The sequence below is a fragment of the Gobio gobio genome, assembly GCF_949357685.1.
Source record: "Gobio gobio genome assembly, chromosome: 25".
Classification (NCBI taxonomy): Eukaryota; Metazoa; Chordata; class Actinopteri; order Cypriniformes; family Gobionidae; genus Gobio; species Gobio gobio.
Genome location: NC_137121.1, coordinates 5,465,555 through 5,482,805, shown reverse-complemented (window position 1 = coordinate 5,482,805; position 17,251 = coordinate 5,465,555). Strand labels below are relative to the sequence as shown.

Below are 17,251 nucleotides of genomic sequence, written 5' to 3'. Positions count from 1 at the left end.
TTCCAAAAATGTAAATAAACCATGTTGTGTAGACATAATGTCTGGTCAAGATAAACGTAAAAACTAGAATTTCACGTTTAACAAATGGTTTTTGCCTGTGCTGAACTTGCCGCTGGGGTTTGGAGGTTGCTAGAATGTTGTTATTTGGTTGCCAGGGTGTTCTGTTTGATTTTCTGTCATTTTAATAAAGTATAAATTATATTTCATTTTAATTTCAATAAATTAATATTAAAATAAATTCTATAATATATTAAATAAATTATATATTTTATTTATTAGAATTATAAATATTTTTAGAAATATATAGTATTTATAATAAATATATGTAATAAATTCATAAAAATATAAACTGTATAATAGTGAAAATTATATATATATAATTTTAGATTAATATATAAACAATAATAATTTTTAATTACTATATAATCAATAAATTAATAGTAAAATAAATTCTACAATAATTCTATAATGAATGAAATGAAAAAATTAATTATATATATATTTATTAGAATTATAAATATTTTTTAGAAATACATAATATTTATAATAAATATATATAATAAATTCATAAAAATATTAACTATATAATAGTGAAAATTATATATATAATTTTAAATTAATATATAAACAATAATCATTTTACATTACTATATAATCAATAAATTAATAATAAAATTGATTCTATAATACTTCTATAATAAAAATATCATACAAATATTAATTATATATATAATTAATATAAAAGTTAATTATAATAAAGTATAAATTCTATATATTTTTTAATTAATATATAATCAATAAATTAATAGTAAAATAAATTCTATAATACGTCTATAATAAATTCATAAAAATATAAATTATATATATAATTAATATAAAAGTTTATAATTATAATAAAGTATACATTCTATATAATTTTAAATTAATATATAACCAATAAATGCATAATAAAATCAATTCTATAATATGTCTAAAATAAATTCATAAAAATATAAATTATATATATATATATATATATTTAACAATTATAAATATTTAATAATAAATATATATAATACATTTGTTAACATTTTAAACATTTTAAATTAATATATATATATATATATATATATATATATATATATATATATATATATATATATATATATATATATATATATATATATATATATATATATATATATATATATAATCAATAAATTAATTATAAAATATATTCTATAATACTTCTATAATAAATTCATAAAAGTATAAATTATATATATTTATTAAAATGATATATAATTTTTTATATTAAATAATTACATAAGTAATGAATTACTATTAAATATATAAAATTATATATAATTTTATATACATTCAAATTTGTATAAAACTCTATCAACATCATTCATATTGAAACCATGTTGTGTAGACATAATGTCTGGTCAAGATAAGAGTAAAAACTAGAATTTCACGTTTAACAGATGGTTTTGCCTGTGCTGAACTAGCCGCCGGGGTTTGTTATTTGGTTGCCAGGGTGTTCTGTGTGTTTTAGCTCATTTCTTTGTGGTTGCTAAGATGTTCTGGGTGTTTTTAATGAGTTTCTATAGTATTCTAGGCGCTTGGGTTGTGCATTTCTATGCAGCTGAAAAAGTATTCAAAGTGAATTTTTAGTGAGTTGCAAGTTGTTCTGAGTGGTTTATAGTATGTTGCTAGGGTGTTTTCCTACTGTCTCGTCTTTGTGGTTTTGTCCATTTTCTCACATCTTGGCAAACATCATTAAAGCGGATGACTGTGAATCCCATACTGTTTTTCTCTTAGGTTACTGTGACTACAATAGGCTATGGAGACAAAGTCCCTCAGACGTGGATTGGGAAGGCCATCGCCTCCTGCTTTAGCGTGTTTGCCATCTCCTTCTTCGCTCTGCCTGCGGTAAACACACTGACTGCTCTCTTTCTCTTTCACACACACACACATTCTCCGAGCTTGTCTGCTGCCCCGGGGCAGTGTTTTCCTATGGAGGCCCTCCAGTAATGGGGTCTGGGGTTAATGTGGTCCATTTAAGAGTGATAGGGCCTCCAGGGGCCTCAGGGGCCTCAGGGGCCCGCGGTCCTCATGTTACACATTATATAACATGCATCTGCAACATTACAATCGAACACAATTACTGAGTAAATCAGAATATATATATAAACAGAATTATGATAAAGAAAACGTTTTTACATTTCTAATTATATATATACTCAATAAATAAATAGTATAATAATATATTTATATTAATTAATTAATTCACATAATATATTATATATAATTATAAATATATTTATAATTACACACACACACACACACACACACACACACGCACACACACACACACACACACACACACACACACACACACACACACACACACACACATATATATAATTATTAATATAAAATTACATAATTATAATAACATGTAAATTATATATAATTTTAAATTAATATATAATCAATAAATTAATAAAATAAATATATACTAATGCTACAATAAATCAAAAATATATATTATATATTTCATATTTATATATTAAATCACGCACACACACACACACACACACACATACACACACACACACACACACACACACACACACACACACACACACACATATATATAATTCATAATATATAACACACACACACACACTATATATATATATATATATATATATATATATATATATATATATATATATATATATATATATATATATATATATATATATATTTATTTATATATATATATATATATATATATATATATATATATATATATATATATATATATATATAATTATTCATATAAAATTACATAATTATAATAACATGTAAATTATATATCATTTTAAATTAATATATAATCAATAAATTAATTAAATTAATTATATAATACTTCTATAATAAATTATAATTTAAATTATATATTTAATATATATAATAACATAAATTATAATTAAAAATATTAATTATATGTATATTTATTTATTAGAATTATATATTTTTAAAAAATATATATAGTGTATATATAATAGAATCAATATATATATATATATATATATATATAGTGTAAATTATATATCATTTTAAATGAATATGTAAACAATAAATAAATAATACAATTAATTATATAATAATTTTATAATAATTGAATGTGTGTAGGTATATATATATATATATATATATATATATATATATATATATATATATATATATATATTTAATTAATATAAAATTGTATGATTATAATAAAGTATAAATTATATATATATTATTACACTAATATATAATCAATAAATTAATTATAAAATTAATTCTATAATACTTCTATAATAAATTCACACATATATATATATATATATATATATATATATATATATATATATATATATATATATATATATATATATACATATATATATTAGAATTATATATTTCTATATTTAGAAATATATATAACATATAATAATTTAATATAAAAATATATAAAAATAAATATAATTTAAATGAATCACATTTTTATAAAACTCTATCAACATCATTCATGATTATCGTATTATTTATTGTGCTTTTATTTTGTAACCGTACTATGATTTGAAGTACATAGTTACATTTAATAAAATTTTTATAGTAAGCTTTTCCATTTAGTGTGTTTATTTGGTGGTAGGCGATTATCTGACGGCTCTTCCTCTGTGTGCAGGGCATTCTGGGATCGGGCTTTGCTCTTAAAGTCCAGCAGAAGCAGAGGCAGAAGCATTTCAACCGCCAGATTCCCGCCGCAGCCTCTCTCATACAGGTGACGAAACACTGCTCCTCCAACATCGCCTCGTTCAGTGATCATCTACAGGGTTCCCGCGGGGTCTTAAAAAGTATTAAAAAGTCTAAAATTTTAGGCCTTAAAAAGTCTTAAATTCGCTGAAGTATTGAGTTCTAGGTCTTAAATCGTTTTAAACAGGTCTTAATTTTCCTACGTCCATGTAACGCTAGCTCTAATGCTCATTGAAATGCTCCCGCAGCGCTTAAGTGTGTGTTGTAGTTCTTTCTTTCGCTAGTCCAACTATAGTTCGCTGTATTACAACTACAAATGAGACCAGCATGCATCTTATATTGCAGCCAATCAGCTTTCTTGTTATTTGCGCGAGTCTCTTTCGGATTGTACCACAGACACATCAAACGGATTTTATTCTTTAGCTTCATCCAGTTCTTATAGTTATCGGGAAAGCAAAGACGAATCTTTCTCACTTGCTATCTCGCAAAGTGACCAAATAAAAGTATGATATGCCTGATAGCACTAAAAAAGAGTTAATAAACCACAAACTGAGTTTGTTACTGACTAGGGCTGTGCGATATTGAATAAAAATGCGATATGTGATATCCTTGTTAAATAATGCGATATTCGATATGCGATACGATATTTTTTCGAAGTGTGTAAAATCAATTTATTTCTCCAAATGATATCGTTCACTTAAAGCATAACCGACTGTGTTTACATGAATACTCATCAAGACAGCCATTTTGACACAACTGTGTGTGTATTTGACAGTTCGAGTGTGTAACAAGACACGGAAAAAAGAACGGCTTGTGCGCACGTTTCGGTGTGTGTGTGTCAGACAGCGCGAGACTGCAAGCAGTTGTTTTTCGCAGGTTATTGCGTTTAATAACTCTTTTTAACGTCAAGCAAGTCACATAAGTAACAGTCGTGTGCCCAGTCTATTCTCTGATATACCTAAAACGTACACTTTTCACAATGTTGAAGTAGCCTATTAAAATCATTCAGATATTGCGTGCCCTTGCGATATGCATATTGCGATATGTACATTTGCGATATTTCGATATATTACGCAGCCCTTTTACTGACCGATGTCGGACTGACTGGATTCTGTGCACTGTTTTCTATTTCTAGGCTTATTGCCCCTGAACGATTAAATACACACATTACACACAAATACAATTAAATACACACACCCTTTACTTGATTACTTTGAGAACTTTTTACTTATATTAAGCAATTGCTTATTGATGGGGTTTACTTGTAAGATTTTGGTCATATTTCCCACTTTAAGCAGTCATGTTATTAAAGCTAGATAGCACACCACTGGACCTTTTATTGTCATGTGTGACTATTGTGCATCTAATATAATAATATGGTAAATGTTGCATCCTAATTATGGAAAAACAAAAAACATACAAATTTCTGGAAATGACCACCACAAAATCAGTCAAATAAAATAATAAAATAAAATAATATATATATATTTATGTATATTATTTTTTGTGAAAAATGTTTTTTCAATCCTGGTGGGATTGAGCTATGAGGAAGTGCAAGTTTACTAATAGCCTGCTAATAAATGTATTATTTTGCTTTGCAAGAAATTTTGTGATTCTGCATTTTCTTTTCTTTTTTGAACTTTTTATTTATATTTTCTGCCAAACAAAACAAGGAGAACAATTTCTGAGACAAGTGATAAAATAATAAGAATAATACAGAAAGAAATAATAATAATACTAAATTAAGATATTCTGTATAAATAAATTATACACATATACATACACATACATATAAAAAAATAAATATAAAAAATAAATAATAATAATATAAAAAAGTAGGGCTGTCAAAAGATTAATCGTGATTAATCGCATCTAAAATAAAAGTTTGTGTTTACATAATATATGTGTGTGTACTCTGTTAATTATTATTTATATATAAATACACACACAAGCATGTATATATTTAAGAAAAAAATATTATTTTTATATATGAAACATTTATATTTATATATATTATAGATTATATAAATGTATATACAAGCAAATATTTCTTAAATATATACATGAATGTGTGTGAATTTAAATATAAATAATAATTAACAGAGTACACACACACATATATTATGTAAACACAAACTTTTATTTTGGATGTGATTAATCGCGATTAATCTTTTGACAGCCCTAAAAAAAGTTAATAAATTAAAAAAATATATATATAAATAAATTAAATAAATAAAAAAAAAAAAAAATATATATATATATATATTTTAATTTATAAATTTAAATACTCTTTAACCATGTGGATTCTGCATTTTCCTTTGTAAGTTTTTTATTGCGTGATATAGGTCTTAAATGTAATTCATAATGGTCTTAAAGGGTTAGTTCACCCAAAAATGAAAATTCTGTCATTAATTACTCACCCTCATGTCGTTGGACACCCGTCAGACCTCCGTTCATCTTCAGACACAAATGAAGATATTTTAGTGTAAATCTGATGGCTCTGAAAGGCCTCCATTGGCTCAATGACACGGTTCACTCTCAAGACCCTTAAAAGGCACTAAAGACGTCGTTACAAAGTCCATCTCACTACAGTGGTTCTACAATAACTTTATGAAGTGACGAGAATAGTTTTTGTGCGCAAAAAAAACCTAAATAACGACTTATATAGTGATGACCGATTTCAAAACAATGCATCATGAAGCTTCAAAGCGTTATGATTCAGTGAGTCGAATCATGATTCGGATCGCGTGTCAAACTGCTGAAATCACGTGACTTTGGCGATTCAAACTGCTGAATCGACTCACTGATTCATAACGCTTCGAAGCTTCATGAGGACGTGTTTTGAAATCGTCATCACTATATAAGTCGTTATTTAGGGTTTTTTTGCGCACAAAACTATTCTCGCCGATTCATAAAGTTATTGTAGAGCCACTGTAGTGAGATGGACTTTGTAACGACGTCTTTAGTGCCTTTTAAGGGTCTTGAGAGTGAACCGTGCCATTGAGCCAATGGAGGCCTTTCAGAGCCATCAGATTTACACTAAAATATCTTCATTTGTGTTCTGAAGATGAACGGAGGTCTGACGGGTGTCGAACGACATGAGGGTGAGTAATTAATGACAGAATTTTCATTTTTGGGTGAACTAACCCTTTAAAAAGTCTTAAATTTGACTTGGTGAAACCTGCAGAAACCCTGTTCCTAATACACTGCATTTGTTCCTCAGACGCTGTGGAGATGCTACGCTTGCGAGAAGTCCAACGGCTGTACGGCCACGTGGAAGATGTACGTGCTGACCGGCGACTACATCCCCATCATAAACTCGGAAAACTCCAGCCCGGGCAACTTCAGACGGCTGGTGAGGAGAAGCACTTCCTCCATCCCTCACTCCCCCCGGATATTTCTCTGTCTTGTCTTTCAAGCCCTTTGTGTTGTTGTTGTTTTTTGGTCATTGTCATGTCCCTTCCTGTCGATTGTCCCCACTGAGCCTCCGTAGCGGGCCACTGCAAAAGCAGAGACAGTGAAAGCATTTTCCGAGAGGGGCTTATTGTGCGTTAAGTCCTTTCTATAGGCTCATGAGAGTTTCCCAGAATGCATGTAAAGGCCCCTGCAGGACGTAGGTGAACAGTAGAGGGTGTGATGGGCGTTTTAGATCACATTAACATTGGGACTTTTTAGCTTGTACATTAGCAGACGACTTTCCACATGGAAACCTTGCTGGGGTTTTTGTTCAAGTGTTTTCTTTGTCTTTTACTTGTAGAACTCACTCATTTTAGTTCATTCGGATGGTTCCTAATGCTTTTAATACACGTTCCTGGTTTGAAATATGTTCGATTACACAAGTAAAATGTGTTTGCCGCTTCAAATGCATCTTTAGTGTGTGACAGAGACCTTTCCAGATACTTTTTACTACTTTTTTTCACTAGTAGAATGTCTTTTCTCTCATATGTAGTGTTTGTGAAGATTCGTTTGACTGAGTCAGTTCATTCGGATGATTCCTAATGCTTTTAATACTCGTTCCTGGTTTGAAATATGTTCGATTACACAAGTAAAATGTGTTTGCCGCTTCAAATGCATCTTTAGTGTGTGACAGAGACCTTTTTTTACTAGTAGAATGTCTTTTCTCTCATATGTAGTGTTTGTGAAGATTCGTTTGACTGAGTCAGTTCATTCGGATGATTCCTAATGCTTTTAATACTCGTTCCTGGTTTGAAATATGTTCGATTATACAAGTAAAATGTGTTTGCCGCTTCAAATGCATCTTTAGTGTGTGACAGTGACCTTTCCAGATACTTTTACTACTTTTTTTTTACTAGTAGAATGACTTTTCTCTCATATGTAGTGTTTGTGAAGATTCGTTTGACTGAGTCAGTTCATTCGGATGGTTCCTAATGCTTTTAATACTCGTTCCTGGTTTGAAATATGTTCGATTATACAAGTAAAATGTGTTTGCCGCTTCAAATGCATCTTTAGTGTGTGACAGAGACCTTTCCAGATACTTTTACTACTTTTTTTTTACTAGTAGAATGACTTTTCTCTCATATGTAGTGTTTGTGAAGATTCGTTTGACTGAATCAGTTCATTCGGATGGTTCCTAATGCTTTTAATACACGTTGTGGTTTGAAATATGTTCGATTACACAAGTAAAATGTGTTTGCCGCTTCAAATGCATCTTTAGTGTGTGACAGAGACCTTTTTTTTACTAGTAGAATGTCTTTTCTCTCATATGTAGTGTTTGTGAAGATTCGTTTGACTGAATCAGTTCATTCAGATGATTCCTAATGCTTTTAATACACGTTCCTGGTTTGAAATATGTTCGATTACACAAGTAAAATGTGTTTGCCGCTTCAAATGCATCTTTAGTGTGTGACAGAGACCTTTTTTTACTAGTAGAATGTCTTTTCTCTCATATGTAGTGTTTGTGAAGATTCGTTTGACTGAGTCAGTTCATTCGGATGATTCCTAATGCTTTTAATACACGTTCCTGGTTTGAAATATGTTCGATTACACAAGTAAAATGTGTTTGCCGCTTTAAATGCATCTTTAGTGTGTGACAGAGACCTTTTTTTACTAGTAGAATGTCTTTTCTCTCATATGTAGTGTTTGTGAAGATTCGTTTGACTGAATCAGTTCATTTGGATGATTCATAAGTGAACTGATTTAGAAAACGATTCACTGATTCTTTTTTTTTGTTGCATTTAAATGCTGCTTTTGTTTTTCCCCCAAAATATGAAGCATTCACGATATAACAATAATAATAAATCTTTCTTGAGCATCAAATCATCATTAGAATGATTTGTGAAGGATCATGTGATACTGAAGAATAAATTTAGCTTTGATCACAGGAATAAATTACACTTCACTATATATTCATATAGAAAACACTTATTTTACATTGTAATAATATTTCTCAGTTTTTAAAGTGTTTTATTAGCTGTTTTCAGTGTAAATGTATATTATTTATGTTATTATAGTATTTATTTATATTATTCATGTTTTTTTATAATTCTATTTAGCTTTTCATTTAATTATTTTATTTTAGTATTATTTATATGATATATTAATATTTCGAATGAGCTTAATTTTATATTTTAGTATTATTCATATGCTATATTAATATTTCGAATGAGCTTAATGTTATATTTTAGCATTATTCATATGCTATATTAATATTTTGAATGAGCTTAATTTTATATTTTAGCATTTTTCATATGCCATATTAATATTTCGAATGAGCTTAATTTTATATTTTAGCAATATTCATGTTATATTTCGAATGAGCTTAATTTTATATTTTAGCATGATTCATATGCTATATTAATATTTTGAATATTTTGAATATAATGCTTTTATATTTTAGTGTTATTCATATGCTATTTTAATATTTTGAATATTTTGAATATAATGCTTTTATATTTTAGTGTTATTCATATGCTATATTAATATTTTGAATGAGCTTGCTTTTATATTTTAGTGTTATTCATATGCTATTTTAATATTTCAAATGAGCTTAATTGTATATTTTAGCATTATTCATATGCTATATTAATATTTCGAATGAGCTTAATTTCATATTTTAGCATTATTCATATGCTATATTAATATTTCGAATGAGCTTAATTTCATATTTTAGCATTATTCTTATGCTATATTAATATTTCGAATGAGCTTAATTTTAAATTTTAGCATTATTCATATGCTATATTAATATTTCGAATGAGCTTAATTTCATATTTTAGCATTATTCATATGCTATATTAATATTTTGAATTAGCTTAATTTTATATTTTAGTATTATTTATATAATATATTAATATTTTGAATGAGCTTAATTTTATATTTTAGCATTATTCATATGCTATATTAATATTTTGAATTAGCTTGATATTATCAGTTTTCATCCTAAATTTAATTTTAGTGAGCTTTTGTCACGTTTATTAGTTTTATTAGCAATAATTCTCTTTTTATTGTATTTATAATATAATAAATGCATCATTGGTGAGCAGAAGAGACATTTGTAGTTTTTATTAGTTGTAATAAGCAACATGAAAATTAAACAAATTTTACTTCCTTAATTTGACACGTTTACAATATTCAAAACTTGATTTATTCTTATTTTTGTGAATTTAAAAAAAAAGTTGTATTAGTGTTTTTATAGTGTAAATATGTAAATGTTGTCAAGTATTAAAACAACAAGAAGTTGTTAGTATCCTGTAGTGTATCGAGCTATATTTCCCCTCATTATCAAACCGTTTGACCGTCATTGAACGAGTTCAGACGATGCAAAGCCAGTAGTTTATCTTCCCCAACACTGCATTCGACTGACTTTGTGTGTTTGTCGCAGAGCCAGAAGCTTTTTGCCATTCAACATTTTAATGAACACTGTGCCGTGTGACGGATTTAACCCTGCGGTGGATTTCACAGCGCGCAAATAAAAGAGAAAGCAGGTCAGGATGTAGGTTTAGGTGTGAGAAGCGCGGCGGTTTCTGGCTGTCTCTCCGGTCACCCGCTTGACCCCTCGGCCCCCCTTTGTCTGTCCCGCACAAAGACACAGTCAAACGCAATGATGTCATCGCAGCCTCGCTCCTGGGAGCAAAACCTTTGTGTAGCGCAAGAACAACAAAACAATCTTTGTGTAGCTCTGACTCCAAACATATTGGTCTGCGCGACGGCCCATTCCACCTCTTCCCGCGCGGGCGTGTGACTGCTCTCCTTCATAAACCTCTCATTCAGCCCTATGTCCCCTACTGCAGTTATTCAGGCCAGTGGGAAGCCGGGATTGTGTGTGTGTGTGTGTGTGTGTGTGTGTGTGACGTGACTAATATTTTACCCCGGAGGTATTCGCTTGTGTAGGTTGCAGAGTCACCGCAGAATTCATAAATTCACGAAATGCATATTCATGATGCTCTCCAATAAAGGGCAGATTTGAAATTCATATCTGTGGGATTTTTTGCACGTGAATCATTTTTTTACGCAAGCCTTATCAGCGACTCAACAAAGAGTTTCTTGAAAGCGCCGTGTCGATTGCTTATCAGATGAGATGTGAGATTTAAATATTAAAATTTTATATTTTGGCGCTTTTAGCACTAATCAGATCTATATTATTTGGTACATATTTTATTATGAATGTAATGTATTTTAATGTATTTCTTTCTTTTATGACTGTTGATATATGTAAGATGTCCTTGGGTATTCAGAAAGGAGTCGGCCAAATAAAATGTATTATTATTATTATTATTATTTAATGTGAATTTAGGATTCGGACGTCACACTTCTTCTGTCTGAATTTCGCCTCGCATGCAATAATGGCATTTAAAGAGATAAATCATCCTTTCCTCTCTCTTATGTCTCGCATATGACTGGCTTGCTTTTTCGTAAAATGGTTTGAAGTGTATTGGCCATTGTTTTACATGAAATATGAGTGAGTGAAAACATACATTTAAGTGCTTTTGAAAGTGTTTTATTAGTTGTTTTCAGTTTAAATGTATCTGCAAACTAGTATTATTTATATATTATAGTATTATTAATATGTTTTAAAAAAATTCTATTTAGCTTTTTATTTTATTTTTATTTTATTTATTTATTATAATTTTATTTATTTTAGCATTATTTATGTTATTATAGTATTGATTAATATTGTTATTAATGTTTTTATTAATTATATTTAGCTTTTTATGTATTATGTTTGTACTATTTGGACTTGCTTGCTTTTCATAAATTATTTGAAAAGTATTTGCCATTGTTTTTCATAAAATATGAGTGAATGAAAACATAAATGTAAGTGTTTTTGAAAGTGTTTTATTAGTTGTTTTCAGTGTAAATGTATCTGCAAATTAGTGGCGACCTCCAGACGCGCTTTTCCATTGACTGAACATTGAAGTCACTCGCTCCTGACGCTGTATTCACGTTTGGTGTGAACATCAGCAGCGTTAGAAACGGTTCGAGCATCGTTGAAAGCCCCGCCCCCACGCTGACGGGATTGGTCACATGATTGTGCGGGTAGGAAACTGGCGTTTTTGAGACTGTGGTTCACTGCAGTTTCAAGGAGAAAATACTCAGCAATGGCTGATGAATTTTGCACATGGTTTGTCTACAAGCATATTAAAAACACCACATAGACAACATCGAAAACTTGATTTTCACCACTTTAAAGGTGAACTATGTAGGATTTTTGCAGTAAAATATCCAGAAACCACTAGGCCAGTGTTATATATTTTGTTCAGTTGAGTACTTAGAATATCCCAAATGTTTTCAACTATTTGTAAATCGTGAGAAAATTGCTATTTTAACCAAGGAGCCGGGACGTGTGAGCTATGCGTGTGAGGGAGTCGCCTGTCGATTGCGTCATATCTGCGTCACCCTCGGTCTCCGGTTTTATTCAGTGAAACACTTTACTCTCACTGCAGTGTGAACAAGTGTCATAGCAGCCGCCGAGCGAACATCATAACTTCCTTTTCAACACACTCAGATATATCTAATACGATAAACAGAGTTGCGTTACCTCACACTCAGCACTGGAGAAGAGGAAGTAGCGCCGGCAACCGTGTCATAATAAAAGTCCCGCCAGCGACTATGCCATAATAACAGTCCCGCTCTTCAATCGCTCCTGCGGCCTTGCTCAGCTCCACAACACTCGGTCCTGCTCTGCTTCAGACTACAGTAATGTTAATAATCGCATCCATGAACATGATTTCTGCCCGAGTCCTATCCTGACTGTTTCCCACCGGCTGTGAGGTGAAGACCACATGTCCCGAGAATCTGCGCTCAAACGTGGCGTCATCAAACTACGCCTTTGTTTTGAACAGGCGACCTCTAGTGGACGGAAAAGTTACATAGTGTAGCTTTAAAGGGTTAGTTCACCCAAAAATGAAAATTCTGTCATTAATTACTCACCCTCATGTCGTTGGACACCCGTCAGACCTCCGTTCATCTTCAGACACAAATGAAGATATTTTAGTGTAAATCTGATGGCTCTGAAAGGCCTCCATTGGCTCAATGGCACGGTTCACTCTCAAGACCCTTAAAAGGTACTAAAGACGTCGTTACAAAGTCCATCTCACTACAGTGGCTCTACAATAACTTTATGAATCGGCGACAATAGTTTTTGTGTGCAAAAAAACCCTAAATAACGACTTATATAGTGATGACGATTTCAAAACACGGCCGCATGAAGCTTCGAAGCGTTATGAATCAGTGAGTCGAATCATGATTCGGATCGCGTGTCAAACCGCCAAACTGCTGAAATTTGGCGATTCAAATCGTTGAATCGACTCACTGATTCATAACGCTTCGAAGCTTCATGAGGCCGTGTTTTGAAATCGTCATCACTATACAATCTTTACTAACCCTTTAACACTTGCTAGTTCAGACAAGCATAATTTACTCCCCTCATCTCGCTCTCCAAACCCGTATGACTTGCTTGCTTTCACTGTTGAAGAGCATTTGTTATTGTTTTACATAGGGCTGCGCAATATATCGAAATGATCGAAATATCGCAAATGTACATATCCCAATATGCATATCGCAAGGGCACGCAATATCTGAATGATTTTAATAAGCTACTTCAACATTGTGAAAAGTGTATGTTTTAGGTCGACGCATACAGCAGAGAATAGACTGAGCACACGACTGTTACTTATGTGACTTGCTTGAGGTTAAAAAGAGTTAATAAACGCAATAAGTTGCGAAAAACTTGCGCTGTCTGACACACACATCAAACGTGCGCACAAGCCGTTCTTTTTTCGTGTCTTGTTACACACTCAAACTGTCAATGCTTCCTTTTCCCAGAACCGATGCTTTCTTTTCCCAGAAAGAATATGAAACAACACACAAATTATATCATTCTGTTTTTTAATATTTTAAAAAATATATATCATTTAAATGGATTTTACACACTTAAAGCAATATCGTATCGCATATCGAATATCACATTATTTAACAAGGATATCACATTTTTTATCAATATCACACAGCCCTAGTTTTACATAAATAAAGGAGTAATCCAGCTCTGAAAATGACCAAAAGCATCATAAAACTTGTAGTTCATGTGACACATGGCATATTCCTTAATGCGTGAAGTACTTCAGTTAGATTTTTTGGAAGTATAAGTCCTGGAAAATCCTTGAAATGTGCTCGAATTATTGAAAGACAATATATATGAAATTAGTTTCAACGAAACACATTTTGCATGACAATGAGCGTGATATTGCTCATAAATATCCAAGTATATGATACAGCTTTCATTCTTTAGGTCCATCATATATTTTTTTTTAAATCTGTTTGAATAAGCGATATCTTTGCATGTGCTGCACTTTATTTGCCCCTTTTTGTTTTATTAGTATGTTTTATTTATCTGTTGACCTTTTTTATAATTTGAAAGATAATAAAGGCATTGTTTGGATGAGTGCGATCTCTGATTGTAGAAGTTTTCACTTTACAGTATCTGAACCCTGTTTTAAAAGTCTGTGTAATGTTGTGCCTCCTCAGAGCAAGCGATACAAACGGAAGCCCAAGGTCACGCGTGACAACGGTTCTCTGGGTCCTGGAGCAGAACGAGCCCTCTCCATCCCGCAAATCACCTACGACCACATCGATGAGAAAGACGGAGTGTTTTCAGAGGAGTCCACAGGTAAGCTTCTGCTCTATTACCATACATACGTCATGTAACATGTCATTCAGTTTAGCTACTGAAATACCATGGAACAGTGTTGAAGGTGCAATATGTAACATTTTTTCAGTAAAATACCCATAAACCCCTAGGCCAGTGTTATATATTTTGTTCCGTTGAGTACTTACAATATCTCAAAATGTTTCCAACTATTTGTAAATCGTGAGAAATTGCTATTTTACCTGAGGAACCGGGACGTGTGAGGGCGTGGCCTGTCGATGACATCATATCTGCGTTACTCTCGGTTTCTGGTTTTATTTTGCAGAAACGCTTTACTCTCACTGCAGTGTGAACAAGTGTCATAGCAGCCGCTGAGAGAACACACAGAGTAACGTCACAATATCATCAACACACTCAGATGTGTCTTCGTTACCTCACACTCATGAGCGGAAAAGCGGCTGTGTCATAATAAAAGTCCCGCCGCGACTGTGCCATAATAAAAGTCCCGCTGCTCGCGAGGCGTGTGTTGCGTTCATCTTATTAACAATCGCTCCAGCGGTTCCTCAGCTCCACAACACTCGGTCCTGCTTCTGCTTCACTACAGTAACGTTAATAATCACATCCATCAACATGATTTCTGCCCGAGTCCTATCCCGATTCTTTCCCACCGGCTGTGAGGTGAAGACCACATGTCCCAAGATTCTGCGCTCAAACTTGCCGTCGACTAAAACTAGACTAAAACTAAAAACAATTCAGGTGACTAAAATACTGACTAAAACTACCTAAAAATGTACTGTCAAAACTAACACTGGAAGCTTCATTTGATGACACTGGTTTTGGTCGGGATTCACACTGGGTATGTTTTCATGCACTGATTTTCATCAATCCGTCGATGAATCCAATCCTATATCATTATTGTTTATACCCTGAACTTTGTAATCCAATTCAAATATTCATTTACATGTGCATTACATCTAATCTGAACAAAGTGTCTAAATATTTGACCATATGCAGGTTTGCGAGACGTAAATAAACATGCGCTCCACGGCACTGCTAATGTGCTCAAGGAGTTTGTCAATCTGAGTGAGAAAGTGTTTGGGTTCAAAGGTTTACATGAGCACAATTCAGTCCGATTCCGTTTTTATTTCAGTTTTATTTCAGTATGTGCTTTTGTCATTATGCTTTTTAAACAATTATATTCTATTAGCTTTTTATTTATTTTATTTTGTTTTACATTATTTTATTTAAAATGTATGTGTTGTTGCCATTTTTATATTTTATTTTTATTTTTATTTTTTAATCGGATTGAGAAAGTATTTGGATTCAGAGGTTTACGTGGCTAATTTATTTATTTTATTTATATATTTTTTTAATTTATTTATATATATATTTAAATTTATTTTATTTTTATTTTTGAATCCGATTGAGAAAGTATTTGTATTCCGAGGTTTTCGTGGCTAATTAATTTAATTTAATTTAATTTAATTTAATTTAATTTAATTTAATTTAATTTAATTTAATTTAATTTAATTTAATTTAATTTAATTTAATTTAATTTAATTTAATTTAATTTAATTTAATTTAATTTAATTTAATTTATAATAATCACAGAATAATCACAAAATTCAAAGGTTTACGTGGCTAATTTTTTATATTTTTTATATATATATTTTTTTATTATTTTTATTTAAATTTTATTTTTAATCTGATTGAGAAAGTATTTTGATTCAGAGGTTTATGTGGCTAATTTATTTTATTTTATTTATATATATTTTTTATTTATTTTATTTTATTTCATTTTTGAATCCGATTGAGAAAGCATTTGGATTCAAAGGTTTACGTGGCTAATTTATTTATTTTATTTATATATATTTTTAATTTATTTATATATTTTTAAAACGTATTTTATTTTTATTTTTGAATACGATTGAGAAAGTATTTGGATTCAAAGGTTTACGTGGCTAATTTAATTTATATATATTTTTTATTTATTTTATTTAAAAAAAATATATTTTTAAATGTATTTTCAATTTTTTCAATTTATTATTTATTTATTTATTGAATCTGATTGATAAAGTATTTGGATTCAAAGGTTTACGTGGCTAATTGTATTTATTTAATTTTATTTTATTGATATATATATATTTTTTTATTTTATTTAAAAAAATATATTTTTAAATGTTTTTTTATTTTTTAAATCCGATTGAGAAAGTATTTGGATTCAAAGGTTTACATAGCTAATCAGATTTTATTTTATTTTATTATTTATTTTTTAATAAATAATACAATATTTTTTTAACAAAGTATTCCGATTTTTCCGTGGCTGATTGGATGGATTGAGGAGTTTCCCTGAAG

At 30.4% G+C, this 17,251-nt stretch overlaps 1 protein-coding gene across 1 annotated transcript in view; it reads left to right on the top strand.

Moving 5' to 3' along the window:
* kcnq1.2 (potassium voltage-gated channel, KQT-like subfamily, member 1.2) overlaps positions 1-17,251 on the top strand; it is a 306,186-nt gene that overhangs the window by 89,692 nt on the left and 199,243 nt on the right. Inside the window, exons 8-11 of the mRNA XM_079810186.1 lie at positions 1,804-1,914; positions 3,725-3,820; positions 7,016-7,147; positions 14,776-14,917. Coding sequence (XP_079666312.1) covers positions 1,804-1,914; positions 3,725-3,820; positions 7,016-7,147; positions 14,776-14,917 — 481 coding nt within the window. The remainder of the gene's footprint in view (positions 1-1,803; positions 1,915-3,724; positions 3,821-7,015; positions 7,148-14,775; positions 14,918-17,251) is intronic.